General features: G+C 36.3%; 1 protein-coding gene across 50 annotated transcripts in view; it reads left to right on the top strand.

Moving 5' to 3' along the window:
* Positions 1-24005, top strand: part of PTPRD (protein tyrosine phosphatase receptor type D) — a 1187501-nt gene that overhangs the window by 1125068 nt on the left and 38428 nt on the right. For all 50 annotated transcript variants that reach the window (XM_042012906.1, XM_042012907.1, XM_042012909.1 and 47 more), the window contains 2 exons: positions 2299-2422; positions 13721-13896. In XM_042012906.1, coding sequence (XP_041868840.1) covers positions 2299-2422; positions 13721-13896 — 300 coding nt within the window. The remainder of the gene's footprint in view (positions 1-2298; positions 2423-13720; positions 13897-24005) is intronic.

Here is a 24005-nt window from a genome sequence, read left to right on the forward strand (position 1 = left end):
ATTAGTAAAATTTTATCATTTGCTTTATTGATAAATAAGAATTTCACTTTCCAGTCAGAAAAATTAATATTTTTGTTGGAGAAGGGTGAAGACCTAATCTTGGATGAGGTCACTGTGTTTAAACTTAAGCATAGCACAAAAGTGATGTCTACCTTTGCAATTGGCAGAACACTAGGGAGATAGTTTGTTGTGCCTTTATAGGCAAACGAAATACAGTAGGGCTCCAAAAAAATCCATCACCAGTTTTGCAAATTTCTTACTCATTAGTCTGTTAAGATACTAACTTAATAATAAACTCCTAATACAATTGATGTTTTAAGATATGTTAATCATAGTCACGCAAAATTTTAAGATAGTGAACCCAAGTAGTTTGGTGTCAAATATTGAGTGGAAGGTTAAGAAATCAGATTCATTCAGAGCTGCATTGAAGAATGCCTTTTGAACACACACAGTGACTCACATAGTGCTACAATTCAAATTAATCATCTCCAAAGCACAGGTAGAATTTTCATGGCCTTCATCATGCTCCCAAGCATTTAATTTTTTCCTCATTTCTCTAAAAAGTCCCACTTAATTTCCTTTTGAGGGAGGAACTGCCAAGCACTCTATCTCAGCTACTGTAGAGCCAGAATCTGAGCCACCACTCTCCTCTACTCTCCATAGCTAGGTTATGCAGTACTTTATAACTTTCATGTTATAAAAGTTATTGAGCCTAGGGTATTGGTTAATAGGATAAGGTACTTTTTTTCCTGAGGTATGTGTTTTCCTAAAGACAAATGGTTTTCTATCAGGCAGCAAGGCCTGATAGATTATTTTTTTAGAATAATCTCAATAAAGAGGCAAAGTCATTCTCAAAATATTAAATAAATAAATTGTATAAAATATGTAAAGGTGCATGAGAATGAAGCAATTTCCAGACTGGTTGAATAGTAATTATTAGTCTAAGGGATAAGTCCTAGCAAAATCACATTAATTAATTTCACACGTGCTCATCGTCAGGTAATACCTACTCTAATAGATTACAGGTCATATTTTATTTCCACTAACAAGAAACGGACTTGCAGCTGTTGTAACCCTGGGAGGAGTCAGTAAAGCTGTTGGCTTGATGCTGTAGAGGCAGTATGGATTTTCTGAATTGTGCCATGTTGCTGGTCTGCTCATGGAAAATGAGCATAGTGTTGGTGAACTGCCTCAACTCGGCTTATCTGTGTCATCAGTATTTTCTTAATAGTTTGCCACTAGCTGGCATAGGGAGCTGCCAGTTCTTACTAGGATTAAACAGAGGGCATAACCTTCAAGCCATAGTTGTTTACTCATATTCATGAAACAATTTTAAGGTCTCTAAAGTTACAGAAAGGGAAAGTAAAACAATAGGTGATAATTCATGACTTCTCAGTATGAGATGACCTTTCATACAGCCACTACCATAGTGAGCATAAACAAGTACCATCTATTACCTATTTTGTATTCCCTTTGCTGCATATGTAGCTCAACCATAGAGGTAAAGGTACTAGAGTCTGAAGTCTCCCTAGTGGTGAAGCATGAAGGAACATGGGGCACGCTTCTGTAATTCCACCCTGGAACAGGGAGGAAACAGACAATAAACAGTGAATCTGGAAACGCTTTGTTTTGTTTATGAATAAGATCGGTTGTGTTTATGAATAAGATATCATTAAAATTTCAAATATGCCTGAATTGCTTATGTATTTATGACTCAAAAAAAAAGCAAGTTTCTTCATGTTGTCTATGGATGAAATGCAGCTAGTTTCCTGAGCAACACTAGTATCATGTGTTGGCCTGGCATCAAAATGAAAGAACAGAAACATTATTTTTCTTCTGGAAAACTTCTTCAGGAATCTTTGGAGTTTATTTAGTAAACAGTACAGTGAAATTTTTGAACATGTGCACTTACTAATAAAGGCAAAAATATTTATTCTCCTTCATCCCAGTGTTTTTGAGATTTCTGGTATTTATTCATTCTTTTTTAAGCTAGAACCCCTCACTTGCCAAAATGAGAGAAAAGACAAAAAGATGGATAGCTTGCTTTCTCTGAAGAAAAAAACTGGATTTTAAAAAGCTCATGGTTTAAATTCCTCATGGAAATTTCGGATGCATAAATACAAAATGGTTGATATCATATGATATGTCAAAATTGTCCTGAAGTAATAATTTTCTTTCAAAAGCAAATTATTTCCAGCGTAAATGATGGGAATTTAGTTTGTAATTATCATAAATAAAACAATTACGTAGTCCCTAGCTGAAAATTTCCTTTCCTTTTTTTCTCTTTGTGTTTTGAAGTCTATTGATCCCGGTCAGCAGTTCACATGGGAACACTCTAACCTGGAAGTAAACAAACCAAAGAATAGATATGCGAATGTAATTGCATACGACCATTCTCGTGTTCTACTCTCAGCAATAGAAGGTAAGGAGACCTTTAAAATTAAATTAATTAAATCCTAAAATCTAGGATAATTTTACTAATCAATATATATAATAATATAAAGAAGTGTTAATTAAAGTACTTCCAGTAAATTCCTGTAATGACAGTCTGCTTCTGATGCATATTGTCAGTAATGTATTATGAACTTGAACTAAACACACTTTCCTGTGTAACACTGAATGCATTTGGTCCCTGTGGATATGCCAGTGAGTTATCTAAAGTTAATTAATATTGCTGTTTACTTATACTAACACTGCAAACCAAATGCATCAGTAAACAAACACACATGAATTGAGGGGTTAGTTGATCAATGAAATTATCAAGATATCTGCTCATTGAGTTTTACTTTTCAAGACCTTAATGTGGGAAAAAAAAATCAGTTCAACTTCATGTTCTCTGTGAAAATTTTAAAAACTCTGTTAAAACCTTTTTTTAAATTTCCAATCTAAATCTTAAACTAGAGTTTTTAAACAAATGCCCACATGCAGACATTGTTGGAAGTGTCTCACTGACTAGAGATTGACAGTGTGATACAGTGAGAGCTTTTCATTATATCTGTCTTAGTTAAAAAGCTTTCCAAAATCTTAGACATTTTAGAGTTTTATCTGAAGCAAACTGTTACAGGTAGTCAGCCCTAGGTATTGTGTCTGTTTTACCAAGCATCAGGATGCACTGTTTTTCACTCAGAGGATTTTTTTATTTTTTCCAATTCTGCCTTACCATTAACCTGCTTCCTGGGTTGAAGTCAGATTTTCAGTTTATTCTATGTTGTTGACAGTCAGGTGTTACTGATGGCCATAATCAAACAAATTATATATTTAAGTGACACAACTTAAATGAAAATAAGATTTGTCCTTAGTAAACTCTGACAGGACTTAATATGATACATAAGATAGAGAGATGTGTATTCAAGGTTGTAATTATTTCAGTCATAACATGCTACAAGTTAAACTGCAAGGTGTTTTAATTCATGGTTATAAACAGCTGCTTATCTTTGGCTACTCCAGACCTAAAGACACTGGATTTATAGGTGTAATCCACTTAAATATCAGCTGCTTGGTGAAGAAAAAGGCAACCCCACTGACTGAAGTTTAGATCTTTCCTCATTTGTTGCAGCTGCCTACCATAGGCTTTGATAACACAGATAAGAGCTTCTCAAATGTGTTAGCAAACTTTAATGATTACCTTGAAGAATTTTCATAAGATAATCTGCTTATGTTTGTTACACCTCTGAGGCTCATATAGCAGTTCTGACAAGATTTTATTGCAACATCACCTAAAATTTTTCTTATTGCCTTGTAAAAGAATATAGCTGTATAGAAATCTGTCACCACCTGGTAGAACTACCTGTCTCAACACTGAAGAGAGGGTATTCTGATTAACAGTATATGTGACGTAACTAATAAATATATACTCTTCTGTCTCACTGGTCCAGACAAGAGGTCAAAGTACATGGTCTGGATAGGTCACGAAAAGAAACTGGACAGCCTTTCTGAATGTTACGTAAAGTTCTTCAGAACAAAATGCTTAACTCAGAAATAAGTCTTAACTGACAAAAAGAAGACTCAAGTTTTTCCTGGGATTTTGTTTGGAAAAAGGGTTGTGTGAAGGGGGAGAGAAGGGGAGCAAAAAGACTACATGCAAACAGATTTATTTATTAATTTATATAATAGACAACTGGACATTTTCCTCTTTATGTAAATGACCCATGAAATTTGGTTCCCTTAAAAAAAATGAACATATTTGGAGAATAGGAAGAAAATTTAAGAGGCAAAGCAGAAAATGTTAGTTAAAGTAATTGAAAGTATGCAATAGCACACTACATTGGAGTATGTTTTTAAATAAGAGATAGTAAAAATACGGAAAAGTATTTACATTGTACCTGGAAAGCATTGAGTATTTTAAGAAGGGACAAAATATAGTTAAACTGTCATGTTTGATTCCCTTTTTAAAGTAAGAAATATCATGATTAGGCTAAAATTTCTAATTCTTTCATAGTCATTGACTCTAAACAGAGAAAAATATTATAACCTTTTGTAATATCAGATTACAAAATGGGATTTTGACCCATTTGATTTGCATGATTTTAAGTATTTTCCAAGTCTTTAGATTATGGTGAAAAAAGCATATGGTGAATACATCAAATATTAAATGCCATTTTATAAAATTATATTTGGTCTTAAAGCCAGAAGTAATTTAAGATATAATTGTCCTCTTAAAAATTTTTATTCCTGGGATTTTGCATGATTGTTTTGCTGAAATTTTGTGTGTGTACCTTCATAAGTTTAATACATTGCTCTTAGCATTTAGTAATAAATACTTCTCTTTCAGGTTTTAAGTAGATATTTCAGATATGAAAATACACAGTTTGGCCAGCACTGTATTCAGTTGACAGCTGTGTTTCTTTTCATGTTACCAGGGAAATGAATAATTGGAATATTACTTTAAAATATATTCTCCTTTACCTATGTTACTATACAACTTAATCAGGACCTAAATTTGGACTACATTATATTTTGTTACAACTATTTGGAGAATATTTGGTTAGATTTTACATATAGGCCTCATCTGCATTTCTTTGGTGACCACGAGAAAATGAATACTATTAGTGAGGTTTGAATAATAACTATGCCCTTTCTAATGAGAAGATCTTCATTTCACACCTAGGCAGTTTCTTACTGCTTAAGAGCAAATATATATGAAGAGAAGACTGAGCATCTGCCAAACTGTAATCCTACACTGATGAACATTTGGCCTCTTAACAGTGTTGCAGAAATATGGAATATTGTAATTAGTACCTTAGAATGAGACACAAGGCCAGTTTTGTGCAGTTGAACAACTTTCTAGCCTATTCGAAGTGATTACTAGAAAGTATTAAGAAGCAATTTGCAGAGATTTGAAATTACTTCTTTCCAACTATTGATAATATCAAATTTTTTTTAATTGCATTAGATCTGAAACACAAGGCTTACTAACACTTTCAAAGTGTTTATTTTGGTACCTCTCATAACTCCTGTTCAAACCTCTTTTTGAATCCCCATTAAGTTCTTGACCTCTGTAATTACATACAGCATGGAGTTCCACAACATAATTGCTCATTTCACAGGAATTAGTTTCTTATCATGTTTAAATTTTATTACATTAGATGTCCCTTTGGAGGGAAAACTCAGGTTGGATGTGGTAATTTGATTTCCCTCCTAAAAGAAAATTTTACTTTGCAAAATTTTGTTCCCATGTTCTTGAAATCTGGTTGAAGTATTGAAATCAGCTCATATTGTGCTATCTTCGGCTGTTTCTGAGAGGGACACTTGAAATTTTAAAGTACAATGACAGAATTTTAGAATGTAGTGAAGTTTATTATATGCATCTAAATGGATTTAAGGGAGAATCTACTGATTAAAAGCGAAATAGATTGAGTTAAAACAGCGAGATCTGTGATCTTCAACCTCTAAGAAGTAAATAAAAATTGGGGGGCGGGGAAGGAATGGATAAACATTCTGCATTTTAAAAAGTGTTGCCAATTCTTTTAGGAGATAGCCATGCCTAAAAGTCTTCTGTCTGTGGACGTATTTGTCTAATGCCAGTTATTAAAAGAAAAAAAACCTATCATATTTTGGCAGGGTAATTTTTTTTTATGGGAAATTCAGTGACTTTAAAATGCTGTTAACACTAGAAAGCTCTGACTGTAATACAAATGGTCAAGAAAGAAAAGGCAAGAAGCTGCTAAAATTCTTATTTGTCTGGTGGCCATTTGCCAGTAAATCGGCTTTGAGTAGGCAGACGATCATTGTTAGATTTAGAAGTTGTTTGGAGCAATATAACTATGGAAGGGTCATGACCTATGCAAATTATTTGCACTCTCCTACATTTCGTTTATGTTGCCTTCTGCTAACAAAACATACACTTAGAGTAATTATATGGCCCCTCACCCTGCAAGCTTGGACTGCCCTAAAAACAACAAAAGTATTTCATTGATGAGTAGCAGGATACGGAAAGATCAGTGAAGTAGATTTCATGGTGTTAGAGAGCTTGTGAAGTAGATTTCCTAGAGTAGACTTCATGGTGGCTGTCTCAGCAACAATGCCGAGGCAAGCTGTAGTGTTTGAGTCTACTGATACTGTAATAATATTAACTTAAATACTGCCATTCTTAATACCCTTGAAATCTGCTCAGAACAATCCTTCCTGTATATGTAGCCATACTTCCCATTGGGGAAAACTTCAAGAAAACATCCAGTGGCTTTGCTCTTGACTGACTAATGAAGATTTGGTACCTGTTTACTGTGCATACTCCTGTTGAAACTGGGTTTTGCAGGTAATATCAAACCAGATATCATTTCATTTTGTATTAGAAGAGGCAGTCATCATCCCTTTTAGTGCATCATTCAGGGTATAAATTAATATTTCTGTTCAAGAAAAGATTCCTTTGATTGTTAACTGCTGTGTTAATCAGTGTTTAGGGGTTAAAGAGATCACTAAACCCAGCTTCAGACAGCTGTGAAGTAATCACAGTATGATCATGTTAGATTTCAGTGTCTGCTTTGTAGTGTTGTGCACCATGCTGCTATCTGCACATACTGCCATGTATTGTGGATAGTGTCCTCGTGCAATGTTCTTATCTATGCCTCCGAGGACCTGCGCAGAACAATCTGTGTATTTTCATTCTGTACTTCTCAAGACTGGACAGCTTTTAGAGCAAAACAAAACAAAGCCATGTTTCCTTTCTTTTTCCTAAAGGAGCTCCTCCTTCTTTGCATGTTTTTCTGCTGGTCACCTTCCAAGTTTCTCTTCTCGCCTGCAGATCTTTTACACTCTTAGTTCCTAGTTTGCCTACCTACATTTCATTTTTCTCACCTTTTCCTTTTCCTTTCAAATACTTCTCTTCTGTCCTGTAAACAATCCCTTTCTTTGTCGTGCCTAATTCTACATCTTTGGTCTGTCTCTTTTTGACATTGCCTTCTTTCCATAATTGTCTATAATTCAGCAGTTCTCTTTGAGACTCTGTATCATTCATCCTTTCCCTCTTCACCAGACTCTCCTAGTCCTCTTAACAGTCTATTCACAGTTCAGCTATATGTAGGCTTTCTTTTCCTGACATTTCTTTTTCCTTCTTAGCTTACTTTGTTAGTCTTTGTAAAAAGCCTCATTTTACAAATATTCATTAGTAGAGTACCTTCATTGGTCTTGTGCTGCTTGATATTTCAGTGGGTTCTTAAAGTACAGATTTGTGCTTAGACCATTTCAATTTTATGATTTCCTTAATTATATAGATTTTACATCATAAAAACATCCACATAAACGGTTTTTACTGGCACCTAGCACCTGTTCATTGATCAAGCTGATCACGGAATGCCAGTTGATGTAATTTTTTTGGATTTCAGCAAAGCTTTTTGTACCTTCGCTCATGGTGTATGCTTCTGGAAAAAACATCCAGCATACAGCTGGATATACACATCATGCAATGGCTGAGCAATTGGCTCACAGGTCAGGCACAAAGGCTTGCAGTAAATGGGATGACATCAGACTGGTGACCTGTCACCAGTGCGGTTCCACAGGGCTTCACCTTAGGGCTGGTGCTGTTCAACGTCTTCATTAATGATATGGATGCAAGACTGGAAGGGATACTAACCACGTTTGCAAATGATACAAAATTGAGGAAGCTGTTGACTCCCTCGAAGGCAGGGAGGCCCTGCAAATATTCCTCAACAAATTAGAGGGCTGGGCTGTCAAGAACGACATGAAGTTTGACAAGAGAAAGTGCCAAATTCTGCACCTGGGATGGGGCAACCCTGCAGCTTGGGGAATGAGATGCTGGAGAGCAGAAAGGGACCTGGCGCAGCAAGTTGAACATGAGTCAGCAGTGCCCTGGCAGCCAGGAGGACCACCAGTGTCCTGGGAGGCATCAGGCACAGCATCACCAGCTGGGGCTGCTGTCACAGCCCATGGCAGGGGGCACGTTGTCATGGTAAGTTCTCATCAGGCTGAACAAAGACATCAGACCACGAGTCAGGGCTCTTATGCTCTTATTGTAGACATGCCTTAACTCCAGGAATCAGACCACTATTTAGACTCAAAAAGTGTTGTCTAACAAGCCTTTACATTCTTACAATCTGTGTCCACAAGAGTGGTGGCTAACAAGCTGTTAGTTTTGTACAGTACATTCAAATAGTTCTCAGCTCCTAAAATAAACCCCTCAAAAGTGCTGGCTAACAAGCTATAGTACACCATTATACAAAGGTGCTGTCTCACAAGCCACAACACACATCTACAATCTCCTCACTACTGCAATACAGTTCATTATGGAGTATGGGATAGAATATGACAGCTGTGCTTTGATGAGACAAAGCAAGAGAGAGGGAGAACAAACAATATCACCAGTCCTTAGATTCCACATTGTTCCTGCCACGTGGATGGTGCAGAGCAGGGGTTGTGCAACAAAGAAAGCAAAAGAGAGACAGATGAAAAGGAGAGGATAGCAAGGGGCCTGATCTGCATCCTTTTATAGTTAACCTGGTGTGTACCTCTTATGTAAATTAGATTTTTCACACTGTTTTGTTCACACATGTGCAACCAGCCTGTGGTTTTTGCTCTGACGTTGTTCAAAACGCCAGACATTAATTTAAATCAATAGTACAACTTCATCAGCACTTGAGTTCATTATGGTATTTTTCCAACTTGTTTACAAGCATGATGGAATTTAATCCTATTACTTCACACTATTTATGACTAAAAGCATATGTCATAGGGAAGCAGCACAGAAACAAAGCTTTGTAGTTTAATTTGTTGTAAATAGAAAGGCTGTTCAGTATGGAGCCTTTGTAAAGACTTGAAATAATTTCATTATTTGATTTCAGTTTGTGAATAAAACTTGAAGTCTAATTAAGGTTATTCAAGACTATAACTCTCTTCAGGAAGTCAAGTGAATCATAAGGTCTACATTATTAGCCTTGTGGATCTGAGTCTATGTTGCAGTAAGCTGTACTGTCATCTCTGTTCATGAGTTCTCAGCATAAATTGAGAGCAATATACTTCATGGGATTTTTAATCTTTGGTACTTTAATTGTGGCATTGGCTAATTTTATTTCATTGCTCATTCACTCTTACTATGTAAAAATTAAACATCTTTGTTCTTTTGAGATATTTGAAAATAGATTGTCTTTTATGCTGAACTACTCATCTGATTCTTCCCCTGTTGTGCTCAACTCCTGTCTGGCTAAATAAAGAGATTGCAGACTCTGGTCATTCATCACCATAGTTGAAAATGCTATTAGAAAATACTTGTGGTAAAATCATGGTTCAGGAGCTTTAACTGACTTCTTGTGCAGAAACTGTGTCTCTACTTTCGTGAAACTTGTAGAAGTCAAGTTATACTACATGGATTACCTTAAATTTACACTTTAGGTGTGCCATCCTAAATGTACAGTAAATCCCACTGATGCCAGTAGGTTTAGGTAAGGTTTATATCAATATTACTGTAGGCAGAATTTGGTTGCTTTGTCCCCTTCCTGACCCATGCTTTTATAGAATTGACCTCTCTTAACTATGAAACCCAAATTTAAGTAATGATGGCAATTGCTGCTGTGCTTGTGGGTATGTTGCCTTCAAGCTATGGCAGCTAACAAAAGTCTGCAGGATTTCATTGTACTGCAGTCAGACTGGCTGTCATTTGATTGTTTTTGCACTATTAGACTTGACAGAAAATTGTTCCATTTTCTCAGCTCAGAATGAGGTTATGGCCAGAAAAGTCATTGCAGAAAGGGACATTTTAATATTTAGAATTACTTATCTTTGATAAATTTTTATGCTTTGTCATTGTAGATATTTACAGATATTCAGGTTTTGTATTTGTTATTTTTAAACTGCACACAATTCATTAGTCCTCTTATGATAAAATACCTTCCCTAGAGAGCTTTAAGGATTTTGGAGCAGGACGTGAAACTGAGGTCATGCATAAAAACAGTGATGAAAAGAGACTCTGTGAGCAATGTGTATGATACTTAAACGGACTATGAGAATGGATGGAGAACAAAGAACATACCTAATGGATACTGTGTGTGAGACAGTGGAGCTGAGCATTCTGAATCAAGTTGTTCTCTTGATCTCAGCAGAGATAAAACTCTATTGAGTACTGTATTCTGCTAGAGATGAACCCTTGGTGAAAGTCTCAGTGCAAGTGTTGGAGCAACAAATTTTTGTTTGTTTGTTTGTTTGTTTTCAAAACTTTGTTGATTAATTCATGAATAGTTGCTCAGGGTCTGTGGTAAATGGATTTTCATGTCCATGTCCCAAGTATATCCTCGTTTTGTGCCATGAAGCTAACTTGCCTTTTAAAATAATTTTTCTAGCTAAAGGACAAACAGAATTTTTTGTGTCCACTTTATGACAATCAAGGGGAGAAACAGAGTGAAAATTTCCACTATAACCTAGATTTGAAGAAATCCTCTTTGCAATTATCAGTAATTATTAATCTTAATTCTTTTTTGCTTGAATCTTAGATCAAGGAAAGTATAATCTGGAAGCTTTTCTTCATTCTAATTTAAAGAATTAGAATTTATTTAATTTAGAAGTTACATGTTTCAATATGATTTATCAATAAATTTAATAGAAACCAGTAAGTAGAAAGAGTATTTACAATTTAGGCATTCTGATTTTTTTTATATCAGGTACTAGAATTGACTGCTAAAATTTGAAACTATCATTCTTTAGGGAACAGCTTGCAATAGTTGTCATGCTTAATTTTCACACTGAGTTTGTGCAGTATCAGTTCCAGAGGACAGCTTTCCCAGAAGATCATTTAATCACTTTACAAAGTGTTGTTTTTCATTTTTCCCTCAGGCTTTTATTTATAACATGTGCTTCAAAGTATGATACCAGGCATCATAATATAATTCTAATTTATGCAGAAAAAATTTCTTTCCAGCTTTTTCAGTTCCTTTGGTAATAATACCCAGTTGGTGTAGATTTCTCCTGTTGGCTTCATTCTTCTTTCTCATTGGTTTTGTGGGGAAAAAAAGGTTTTATTATCTTGAGAAAGGAAGAAAATACAGCATTGTGCCTAGAAGTTGTATTTTCTATATCATTAATTCCAATATCCACAATAAGAAGTGTCACGTAAAAGTGATTCAGGTCTACAAGAGTAGATGCTTTCGAACTCTAATTTCTACCTTTCATGGAGGGAAATCAGGTTTTTTGGCTATAGACTATGCAGGTTAACTAGTTTTTTATTTTGTTCTGTTTTTCTCCTGGAAGAGACTTTCAATCAGGTCGAATCAGACAGTCAGTCTTCCTGTGTCCATTCATTAATCTTGCCTGAGGAGTGCCATTTTCTGCCTCTCTTGTGACCCTGAAGTTACAAGGTCTTTCTACCTCTGAAATATTTTGTCCGGTTTTTCTTCTCATTGTGTAAAAAAAGTAAAATCAAATTAAAATTTTACTTTAAATGTGATTTGAACATATATAACAAGAACATATATGGAATTTTACTAGGCATGAAGGCAAAATTTTTTGCTAGACTACAGCTGCAGTAACCCATAATCTGAATAATTTACAGATTGTATTGGATCTTACTTACTGTGACATTTAGTCTGTGGGTTCATTCACTGCTAAGTAAGTAGTGGAATGAAACATTAAGCTTACCCAGAATGAGTGTGGCAACTATTAAAATTGTAGCTAAAAATGAACAGTCACTTTTAAAGAGGTACTGCTAATTTCCATTCAAATTCAAATTATTTTGGAAGACACTTTCAGATGTGTTACAATCAGGAAAGACAGGAGTGTACAGCTCCCGTAATTCCTGGTTTGGGATCACTGGCAGGAGATAACGCATCAGAATAGATTTGAAGATTTGGTTTCTGACAGAAAGCTTCGGAAGTACTTATTTACAATTTATTCTGTTTCACAGCCAAAGAAATGCAATTTCATTGCTTTGTGGAGTGAAAACAGTCATTGCCTTACAATAAATCTGGAGCTGGTATTACCACCTTGACTCTCTTTTGAAAGAGTTTGAAAGTCTTGTGTTTTAGACTTGTGCATGGCAGATTGGCTGCATAAATATAAATAATTAATTTCTGCTCAAAGAAGGAACTTCTGTCAATTACTTAAACAAAACTTATTAAGATACAGAGCTTTATATTCAGCTAATTAACACTGCTTTGCTATTCAGCCAGCGCTGAGATCTCACATGAGTATCTTTTCTTTCTCTAGTCATCAGTTAAAAAGCAAGCAGTGACATAAAAACTGATCCCTCCATGCTTTATCTTTCAACATGCACATAGTTCGAGTTGAAAGCTGGGCACTGCACTGCTGAATTCAGCAGTGATCTGAGAATTTTTAAGTCCACCTTTACCATTTCCATTAGCATGGCTGCCTTACTAGTGCAGACTAGAAATGTGACCTTTGTTACAGCTAATAAACTTGCTTGACCTTGGTAGGCAGCATGTTCCAACACTCAGTACAGGCTTCCTACTGCATACCATGAGTTAAATAGATCGCAGCTAGAAACTGGCCTGCTTCCTGTGGAGCTCAAACAATGAACAGGTATCTGGTAGACACAGCCAAAGTCCCTGTGTAAATCTTGTCCAAAATACCTGAGCCTCAAGCAACTAACAGTGTAGGTCCCATGTGCATACAAGTCTTGAATCCCACCTTCTTTTCATGCTTTTAATTCTTACTCAGTCTTGCAGAGGTCTTTATTTCATGCAGACACCATATAGCAAATTTCACTGTTTCTTAAATCTGACTTACATAATGTGTTTTGTTACAATAATTATTTTCCCATTTAATGGTAAAAATGAGTATAGCAGTGATATTAGTAGTCCTGGATAATTTTTTGTTTTTTTTTTCCTTCTGTATTTAAAGGAAATGGAATAACCTCAACAGGAATGTTGAAGGAGCCTATCCAGGGCATCTGCTCAAGAATCTTCCCTATCTGTCCCAGGTAGAGACTGCCATACTGTTGGGTGTCTGCAGGCAGCATCAGACCAGCTTTTAAATGCTGTTGTGTTGACCCCCAGGTCTCTCCACCTGATACAGATTTTCCAGCTTTTTTTATACTTCTTATCAAACAAAGTCTCCTGTGTCAAAAGAATAGTTATTCTCAGAGAGACCACCATGCCTCTTGACTCCACAAAGGGCATACACTCACTTGTAAGTACCCACGCACTACCTGGCACAGAGCCAGCCAAGATTCACCAAATCAGCTGTGTCACAGGATTTTTCAGCCCTTGTACAATAGGACAGCACAGAAATTCTGCCCTGTGTTTTCATTCTCCTCTCTTTGCAGGCATACCAGGCAGCGACTATATCAATGCCAACTACATAGATGGATACAGGAAGCAGAATGCTTATATAGCAACGCAGGGGGCATTGCCAGAAACCTTTGGTGACTTCTGGAGAATGATGTGGGAACAACGAGGTGCAACTGTCGTCATGATGACAAAACTAGAGGAGAGGTCCAGGGTAAGGAAAGCTTAAGCAAGGCTAATAATATTGTGCCTGAGTTACCACTAATCTAAGTTTTTTGTTTCCTTCATGTATGTTTGCCTGTTTTCTTTATATGTGTAAAAACTGATTTTTTTTTAGGTTACCACGAGTTAAAAGTGTCTATACTATGAAAATCACTAACATATAGGAAATCTTGCTTTCACTATGAAACTACCAAGTCATGCCACTTATCTAGTATTCTTTTATACTCTGGAAAACTTTTAAATTTTTGATCACAGTGATTTTGGTGGGTTGTTTTCTGTTTTAATCATGTTGGAAATTTTAGGAGGTGACCAAAAGAGTTATTTCCTCTGTAGTAATAGGAATATGATCGTACCATCCTGTTACGAGGAAGTGAATGTACGTCAACAGCATTCAGTTCTCAATTTTAAATGGTATAGATTCAGCATTATTTAACATCAGCAAGGACTTGGATTTGTTGAGAAATGGGGTTTTTTTGAGCACATGCTGGTAGCTAGGAAAACTACAATAACAAATGCAATAAAAGAATACAAAATTATCTGTGGTATTTCAAATTCAATTTTGCAGACCAAGGTAAAAATAGGAAAGTAAAGCACTAAAACATAAGGATATTGTTCTGATAATAGCATAAGGATACTATTTAAATAGTAGAACCATAGATTCTATTATTAGAAGAGTTATAATAAAATATGTGCTATATGTAAAGGGAAATAAAAAATAGTAACTTGTTTTTGTTATAAGATAAAAAGGTGATAGAAAGAGTAGTAACAGACCATGGTGTGTTGCATGAATATTTACTAGTGGGTCCATATTTGGTGGCATTTATCAGTTCTAAGAGTGGATGTTATTGGAGAGGAGAGCGTAAAAGGGGAAAAAATAAAAGAGAAGAAGAAGAAGAAGAGAAAGATGGGGAGAAAAAGAAATGGGAAAACTCATCCTCAGCAGCCAATCAGGAAGACAAACGAGTACTTTGCCCTCAGTCGTGTTCCTCCACCCAACTTTTTCCACAGTAACTGTATTTTGTGTTGAGATGGACTTGCAGTCTTCATGGGTTGTTTGTGCTCATGATGCTGTTACTATTGCTGGGAGCACACGTTGGCTAGGGAGAGTGCTACACAGCTGGTTCATTGCTGAGCTTTCTACAAACACGTTTATGAGTCCTATATCACTAGCCAGAAACTTCAACAAAACGTAGAAATCAGAAAGGGGGAGAAAGAAGGGGTGGTTCTAACATCAGTGGTAATCACTTCCCTTGAGACCCTGCCATAACAACAGTAGGAGGGTTTTCAAATCCAGGAGATGAATAACGAACAGGAGTGTCACAGGAAAAACACTGCCACAAGCATTCTGATGTACACTGTTCTGGAAGTTTGTGTGAAGGGATAGGAAGCTGCAAGTGGGAAGCAGGCTGCAGGACTGCAGGTGGAAGGTGGGAAAAGCTAAGGTATTGAAGGCTCTGTGCAATGAGTTAAAAAGTGCCATAAATACAGAGGATCAAGAACAGTTCAGTAATACAGAAAGAGATTAGGGAGGAGGATAAAAGATTTATCATCCAGAAAGGTTTTAAATCAGTAAAAGTATCTTATGGAGGTAACTAGATAGTAGTTGATATTTCAGTAGTTCATGGATGAGCTCCATTTCAAAATGAAAATGTTTTAGCATGTGTAAGCTTGGAACAGGGTGGAGTGCACCGTAAAGCCTAATGCTGTACTGTGTTGGCATTGATGTCTTTTTCATATGCTTGGATACCTGTAATTGCAATGATTACATAACTTGAACCTCTTGGCAGCAGTCATTCTTTTCTGGAGGCTTACCAAAACACATATATATCTATTCTTTTACCCTTTCCATCATTTCTAAAAGTAGGGTAGGCTTTATGCAGTTCAAGTAATGTATAGCATTCTAATTATAGAATCACTTCCCACATGTAACTTCAACCCACATTAACACCACTGCCTTTACATACCTTATGTCAATTAGTACATAGCAGTGGGTAATTTTAGTAGAATTTTTAATTTTATCTTGGGTCTACAGGCCTTGTGTAGTCCTGGAACTGCCTGTTTGGAATTGAGAAAATGAAATTTTTCCCATTTCTTCACTACTTAATTCTTTAAAGTTGCTGTTAAATGACACCAGATCAAAGAAAAAATCTGATTATAATAAGCAGCCCATTGCAAAAGGTATACTTAAGTACTTGAGAGTTTGTCTTAATACTGCAGGCCACAGGCAACCACTGTCTAGAAAGACATTTTGATGTAACTAAATGAAATTCTTCTCATTCTCTCCAATAATTGCCTAGCAGAGTTTTAAGCTAACTCTAGCCTTTGTTGGCTGCACCCTAAAAAAACACTGATCAGAATAGTAATCACCTCCAGAAGTGATTAGCATTCAGAAGCAGTATGTTCCCTAAGTGGAATGAGAAGCTAGACATTCTAGTCAATGGATTGCTCCTGCATTCAATGCTTGTGTTTGTGTATTTTTTTGTGCATAATTTAGCGCCTTCTGTGTTCATAGGCTGAATTTGATGCATTCAGTGCAGAGCATTGCATACCACCTATCCAGTACATAACTCAGCTCCCACTCTCAGAGTCTGCAGCTCTGTAAATTTGGCATACCAGTTACCTCTTCTAATACAGTAGCTGCACATAATGTAATTAATGGTATTGATGGTGAGACAGCAGTGGGAATCCCTGTGTAGGAAGAAAACCCAGTGATGACATTTCATTGCTATTTTTTCCTCATGCTATCATTTTTATATAGCATATTTTTATAGCAGAAAAACAAGTGAGATTTCAAACATGAACTATAACCACTGTTACATATCATTAGGGATGAAGAGCTTTGCTAATTTTGTTTCTCTTTTCCTTTTGATTCTGTTTTGATTGCTTTTGTGTCTTGGCAGCCTGATCATTATTCCTGCTGCAAGGCAAGATTGTTTCTCCCTGGGACTTTCTGCTTTCCATCTCCATGTCGTCATTTCTGTTTAGCTAGCTTTTTTTCATCATGTAGTCCTGCAGCCTGGTATCAGCCTTTTTAACCTGGACTGCATAGATAAAGATGAGGATTTTAATTGCATCTGCAGAAACAAAGTTGGTTCATTAGCATGTGTTAGATGTCTGAGTGACTGCAGATTTGAGAATGTTCATATTTTACAGCTGAGTAGATCAAATGAAGATGTTACAGTGAATTCATTATTTGTTTGCCTATAAGGAAGCTAAAGGAAAAAAAAGATCTTTCACTTCTAACCTTTCACACTTACTTGGTTTCATATTAAATGTCATCACCTGAATTTCCCTTGACCTAAGCCAGACTGCAGCGAGAAAGTCAGTCCCATCATTCAGCTACCATGAAAATAATTTGTATCAAAAAGGATTATACACACTGGCAGTGCCTGGAACAGGGTTAGTAGCATTTTTGTCACAGATATGAGTTTAATCTTTGTGAAATAAAAGAACAATATTGAAGGTTGTAAATTAGAGATTTAAAAAAAGCAGTACTGTGTTATACTAAGGAAATATGTAAAACATGTAAAGCTTTAATGTGGATACTTCTCTTTCCCACTTCTCTGTCTTCTCTTCTACCCCAAGCAGTGCAGACTAGATTTTTTTGTTGTTGTTTTTTGGGGGTTTTTGTTCCTCTCAACTAATTTAATGTTCTGAGTACTCATGTGCTATAGTGAATTTTATGAATGATCAGCTGAAAAATCTCCTTTTATAGCAAAAGATAACACGGCCTCCAACCAGAAACATTTAGTCCTGCCTCCTTTTTCAGGGTGGGATACTGTTGTAGATTGTCCATTTGCAAGAGAATACAATCCTTTCCTTCTTTGTTTTGTAATTCTGTATTTGGAATACATTTGCTGTGTTGTCTTGGAACTGATAGAAAATAGTTCGTTCCTTAACCTCATTACAGTATTTTCTATATTGGGACCCCAGTTTCTCAGTTTAAAATCTTTTGACAAAAAAACCCAATCAGGTCACAGCTAAATGACAGTATAATGACACTACCAAGTATTCAAATATTCACAGGTAAATGACAGTATAATGTCAATATCAAGTATTCAAATACTGAGAGGAAGGCTTTAGTTTTCATAATGATACTATCAGCTTCGTTAAAATTTGCTAATGAATAAATGAATACATGAGAAAACTACATTTGTGGCAATCTGTTAGCCTGGTCCAAACACCTGTTTGACTGTCATGAAGTAGATATCATCATCAATATTATAAGCAAAAAATATCTGCCTCGGTTTGAAAGACAGGTGTCTGCTAAGGAAAGCAGGAGCCCCCCTTGGAATGGCAGATGCGACCCCCCTTCCCTCCAAGTTACTATAACTTTGAAATCAAGGGGCTTTTAGGCAAAGATGTGGAAAATAGGAATAACAGTTCTTTACTATTATATATCTGTATGTGTATAACAAGCAAACAAACAACAATAACTCTGGCAGTACCAGCAATCACAAACCCAGTGCCAGCCCCCTCGGCTGTCGGGCCCTTTCCCCTCGGGTGCAGTTCCGCTCGCAGCCGGCAGGGGCGCTGGCGGCTCCCGGTGAGCAGGGCAGGTGCGATGGTTCCCCCGCGGCTGCAGGGGGCGCTCCGGAGCGAGCTCGGGGAGCACGCGGCAATGGTGGCCTGGGATCCCGGGGAAGGATGGAACAAAAAAAGCTTCACAAACCCCTGATCCCAGTGTCCGACCGGACCCTCGGGAGCAGCAGGCTGGAACGGCAGGCTGGAACGGCCTTGTGATGAAGTTAGTTCTCTATTTGTTGTGCAGAGCTTCTGAAGCAAATTTCAGGTCTTTCCTTCTAAATATGTTTGGGTAATACTGGAGGTATTGCTTGTCAAAATATTGCATCAAAAATAAGTGGCAATAAGATGTCTTCACTAAAGGAGTAGAGAAGTCAGCAGTAGGTGCACTTAAAAATTCTTTTAACAGTATTATCAATATGGTCCCAATATGCACCTGTATTCCACTGTATTTAGGCAAATTGTAATTTATTTTTGAAGAAAACTTTCACTGATGTTTCTTATTGGGCAGCACAGGCATGTAAAAGTGTGCTGGTTTTTTTAAGTTGTGAAATGTATTTAAATATAGGAAAATACAAAAAGAAATTTTAGCTATGCTTTGTAGCAACTGAAAAAATTATACATGTCTTTATCTTGTAAGTGGTAAGTTAACTTATCAGTCAGCAGATATCAGTAGATAGGACAGGTTGCAGATGGCATTTTTCATACTGAATTGTATTGTTTTACTAATGAGGAATTAAATGTGCCATTTTGTAATTTTTCATTCCCTAGTTTTAATGGCAAACTAATACCTTCTGTATCAATAATGTACTATCAGAATTTTATTTCACTTCTGTAGTGCTTACTGTATGCTAAGATATGAGTTAGATGAAGAATGAATGAGAGAACTGAGGGGAAAAAAAAGAAAAACACAAAATCAAGTACACCATGTGTTCACCAGATTTACAAAAATAAAAATAAACATGTGTAGGTTTGTACTGATTTTTTCACTGTAACAGAATGCCATGGCCACAGTCCAAGAATTCCTACACCATTGTACGGGGTGAAGTCACCAGTTGTAATGCCAGAATTGTAACACTTAACCATAACTGTTTATTATGGAAGGATTCTCAGAGGCACAAGGGCAGGAACATGGTCAGCTCTCACTGAAATGCAGTCAGTCATAGGTGCTTAATGTATGTAAGAATCTAATCCAAAAAAGCTTAGAGTTCATTTTCTAGGCACATTTCAAGGGGAAGTGCTGTGCCAAGGTGCCTCAGCTAAAACTCAGACTGTTAATATCATCCAGTAAAATAGCTATGGAAATGCCATACTCTAAGGAGGGTTAATTTTGTGTGAAGGAATTGCTTTTACACACTGCATAGGCTGGAAGTCTGGTTATTTGAAGTTGAGAACATCCAGAATTAATGCCCCATGTGAAAAGATGTTGGTAAATTACAGAGAATCTAGAAGAGAACAGTAATGATCAGATGTTGGAGAAATAGTCAGAAATATTTTTATTTGTTCTATATATATATGAGAGTGAAGGAAATCACAGTAGCCTTCCAGCATGTTAAAAGCTGTTAAAAAATTTCATAGTAATCAGCCATTTTCCCTGCCTGTGGGGCTTTAAGGAGGAAGAAATAAACTTTGCAGCAAAGATGATTTATTCTGAACTATTAAAGAACTTCCAAAATGTAATGTCATGAATGGAGGAAGCTTTGTAGGATATTTTGTGCAGTCTCTTCCATTGTAAGATTTCAAGAACTGTTTGCACCAGAGTCTTACCTGAAATTATTTCAAGCTGGCAATACCTGGTATTGCCAAAAGTATTTTTCAAGGCAACCCTCTAGGTTTTTGTGTTACTCTGTGTGGTTTCTTTTAGCTGTTAGGGTAAACTGATGGTTTTCTATAAAAATACCATTTCCATGAGGCAGCTGTATAGCAAGTGGTTGAGTCAAAACCATATTCTAGCTCTGTAATTTGACTTTATTCTCTTAGCTCCTTTGCTTTGTGCTTGAGGTAAGACATACATTACTATGTCCCATAATTCTTCTCTTAATACAGACAGAGTATGCCACATGTAGAAATTGTCCATTAGCATTTTGAGTTAGAAGATTAAAAATTCTGCTTATTTGTTTTCAAAATTCAGTGACTGTAGAATCTTAGAATCATTAAGGTTGGAAAAGACCTTCAAGGTCATCAAATCCAACCTTTTACCAAATGTCCACTGAACTATATCACAAAGTGCCATGTCCACTCGTTTTTTGGACACTTCCAGGGATGGTGACTCCACCATTTCCCTGGGAAGCCTGTTCCAGTGCTTAATCACTTTCTCAGTGAATAAACTTTTCTGATACACAACTTGAACCTCCCCTGGTGCAGTTTGACACCATTTCCTCTTGTCCTGTTCCTGGTTGCCTGAAAAAACAGATCGACCCCTACCTCACCACAACCTCCTTTCTAGAGGTAGTTCTAGAGCACAACAAGGTACCCCCTGAACCTTCTTTTCTCCAGACTGAACAGCCATTGTATCCTCAGCCACTCTTCATAGGACTTTTGTTTGAGACCCTTCAGCATCTTTGCGGCCCTTCTCTGGACACATGATTAGTTCATGTTTGGTTTAGCATTGTACTGTGTTACTTCAGGGCACGGTATCCTGTCAAGCAGTTTGAGGCTTGAAAACGTCCATGAGTGATTTTAGTATTGTTTATCAAAAAATAATCCTACTTTTCCTTGTCTGGCAGATTATGGTGAAAAACTCAAGGCCAGTTCTCCTTTCTGGCAAGCAATAAATCATGAAAATTTAAGTTCTTCCAACAGGTATCTCTGAAAGAGAATATTATGATTCATACTTTGCATCATTTATAGAGCTTGCCCTATGTTCTAAGAAAGTTAATGGATGCAGCTGGGTATGAGGTTGGTATTCAATGCTTTTGCTAGGGTAATTTTCTGGTTAATGTAACAGGAACTGTATGAAATACATTTATGAGATTAAGAATTTTATCTGTGTATTAAAATAGCTATAGAAAGCTCACCATGACTTGAAGTTCCATTCAAGAATCAAAATCCAGAATAAGACCTCTAGATCCCTGAAATGCTTTCCAATGTGCCTTTCCTTGTATTTGTTCTAAGTGAACCAAAACCAGAATAATAGAATTTTTTTGATCTATTGTTTCTTTCTTTTGATCCTTTTGTTTCATTGATATTTTATATAATACTCATATCAGCTTAGAGATATCTCTCTTTTATGGAAAATACTAGATCTTTGTTAAAGCACTTGAATAGCAGGCTGAATTGGAATTGTTCAATATGTTCTTCATCCTCTAATATCTTATTCAGTGAAAGGATTATTCAGGCTGCACACAGTGATCAGCCTTGAGTACAAGAGGATGAAACAAAAAGCAGTCAGCACATTCACTTTTCCAGTCAGTCCATTCATTTAAACCTTTTCAAGACCTTTTTGGAAAATCTTGCTGAACTTAACTGTTTGACAGACTCATCCTTCAAAATGAGTTCATTAAAACCATGGCTTCCCTGCTGTTAGAAAGAGCTCAAAAAGGGCATCTCACATTGATATCAGCAATACAGTTTTGAACTGTACCTTGCTTGTATAGATGAAGATAAAAATTGAGATAGAGAACACTTTTAAATATGCCCAAGATTCCTTTCAATATCTGTTTCCTTTTGTTTAAATGACCATACCACACTCTTTCATAAGGATCAGAATTGAAACAGTTTGGGGATAATCTCTTTAATTTATCAATTATGTGTCAATATTAACTTTTAGCCTACTAATCGTATCTCAGAAATTTCAGAAAGTAGGGGTGTACTGAGGGTGGATTTGAAGCCTTCGTAGAGGACTAAAGTTTGCTGTGAATTGATTAGTCTATGGTTCATTTATGTTGCCTCCAAATTCTGCTTATAACTTTTTTTCGTGACTACTGTAATTAAGACCAAAATCTAAAACTTACTTATCATTATGAGTTTATATTTTAATCTTCATTTAGACTTAGACTGAAGTCAGAGAGTGACACTAGAGCAAATCTTTTTCAAATAAGATCTAAAAATGTGGTTTTATATTCTGATTTTATTTTTTTATCTTTGCTTTATAATCTCAAATACTATTGTCAGTGTCTCTGAGCTTTAGAGTCAAATCAGCCTAATCTTTAGGTGGCAAGGCATTGTTGCAAAAAAGGAAATGGCTTCAGAGTAACATCCGTTTGGAGACAGAACATTAGCTGAAATGTCTGAGGCAGTAAACTAGCCTGATAGGGTTTGAGATAGGCTCCATCACCAACAACTGGCTCTACCATTCTTATTGCATAGTTATTATTACCATTCAACATCATTTGAGAGACACTTTATTCTTCTTCCTTAAGTGAAGGAAGATCATCTGAAAATACTATCGAAATTTTTGACTGCAAAAGGCTTATTTTAGTAAGAAAACCAGTGCAAGAAATTTGTTACGTACTACTGATATTTTGTGTTCTAGATGCAGCATAATTCTGTTCCTAATTTGCTCTTCTTAGCAAAGAATGTGCCATATGTGTCTGCCTGATACTAGTTTACTGTCTCTTTCCTGATCTGTGTTTTGTCCTTACAATCTTAGATAGCCTGTAACAGCTGGTTCATGTGATAAGAATCACCTGAAGTAGCTTTTCAGCCTGAATGACGGAACTTTATACTAGAAAATTATTTCTCTACCCTTGAATGTCAGGAATTTTTGTATTCATATGTTCATATGGAAATACACTTCCTTCAGCTCTGTTGATGCATAGCGTCACGTTCTCTAGTGTCTATGACTTGCTGAAGTGTGAATATCCAGGAATATTAGGGACTCTGTAGCTGAAACCCTTCAAGTCTGGAAATGTCTCAAGCTTCTCATTTTTAATGGAAAAGGAAGCATTTACATTTTCTTACAGCTTTGCTTTCAGTGAATACTTGTGCTTCCATGAAGAGCAAGGATTTGCATGCTCTGAATGGAAGAAATGTAAAGAAAGAAAATATGTGTATGTTTGAGAGGCAGATTAAGAGAATGTGCCTATCACTACTTATACATTATAGTTACATCTACTAGTGTGGTACTTAAAAAGATTTCTTAATATAACTTATTAGTTTTTTGAGAGCTGCTCTGATGTTGTATGTAGTGGTTTTGGCAGTGTGCAACTTATGATCATGAGATAGCGAAATAGTAGTAAAAGGCATGCTTGTCAGTACTTCTAATTTAATTTCTCTTAAAAAAACACTCTTTTAAATCACCAGTGAATTATTTCACACTCGTGTCTGCTTCATTCATCTTGCCATCTTTGGGGGCAGGCAAGAGAACATTAGATAATTACTGGTATAAGCTGTTCTCATGTACAGTTAGTGGCACAGAAAAACTCTCATTGGGTGCAGGTGAATATAGTCTGCCAGGGAAAAGAGCAACACTTAGAACTTGGAGCTACATGGATAAGAGAAAGATGAGGACTATGAGGTGAGGACTCATCAAAGGTATATTAGAAAAAAACTATTAAAAACACTGTAATTGTATGTCTGGGGAGGGCTAGTATTATCATCACCATGCTTTGCCACGTTAATTTTTTTTCCAAACAA

This window comes from Corvus kubaryi, unplaced genomic scaffold (genome assembly GCF_017639235.1).
Source record: "Corvus kubaryi isolate FWS band 111438036 unplaced genomic scaffold, C.kubaryi_AGA036_p1.0 split1-37296, whole genome shotgun sequence".
Classification (NCBI taxonomy): domain Eukaryota; kingdom Metazoa; phylum Chordata; class Aves; order Passeriformes; family Corvidae; genus Corvus; species Corvus kubaryi.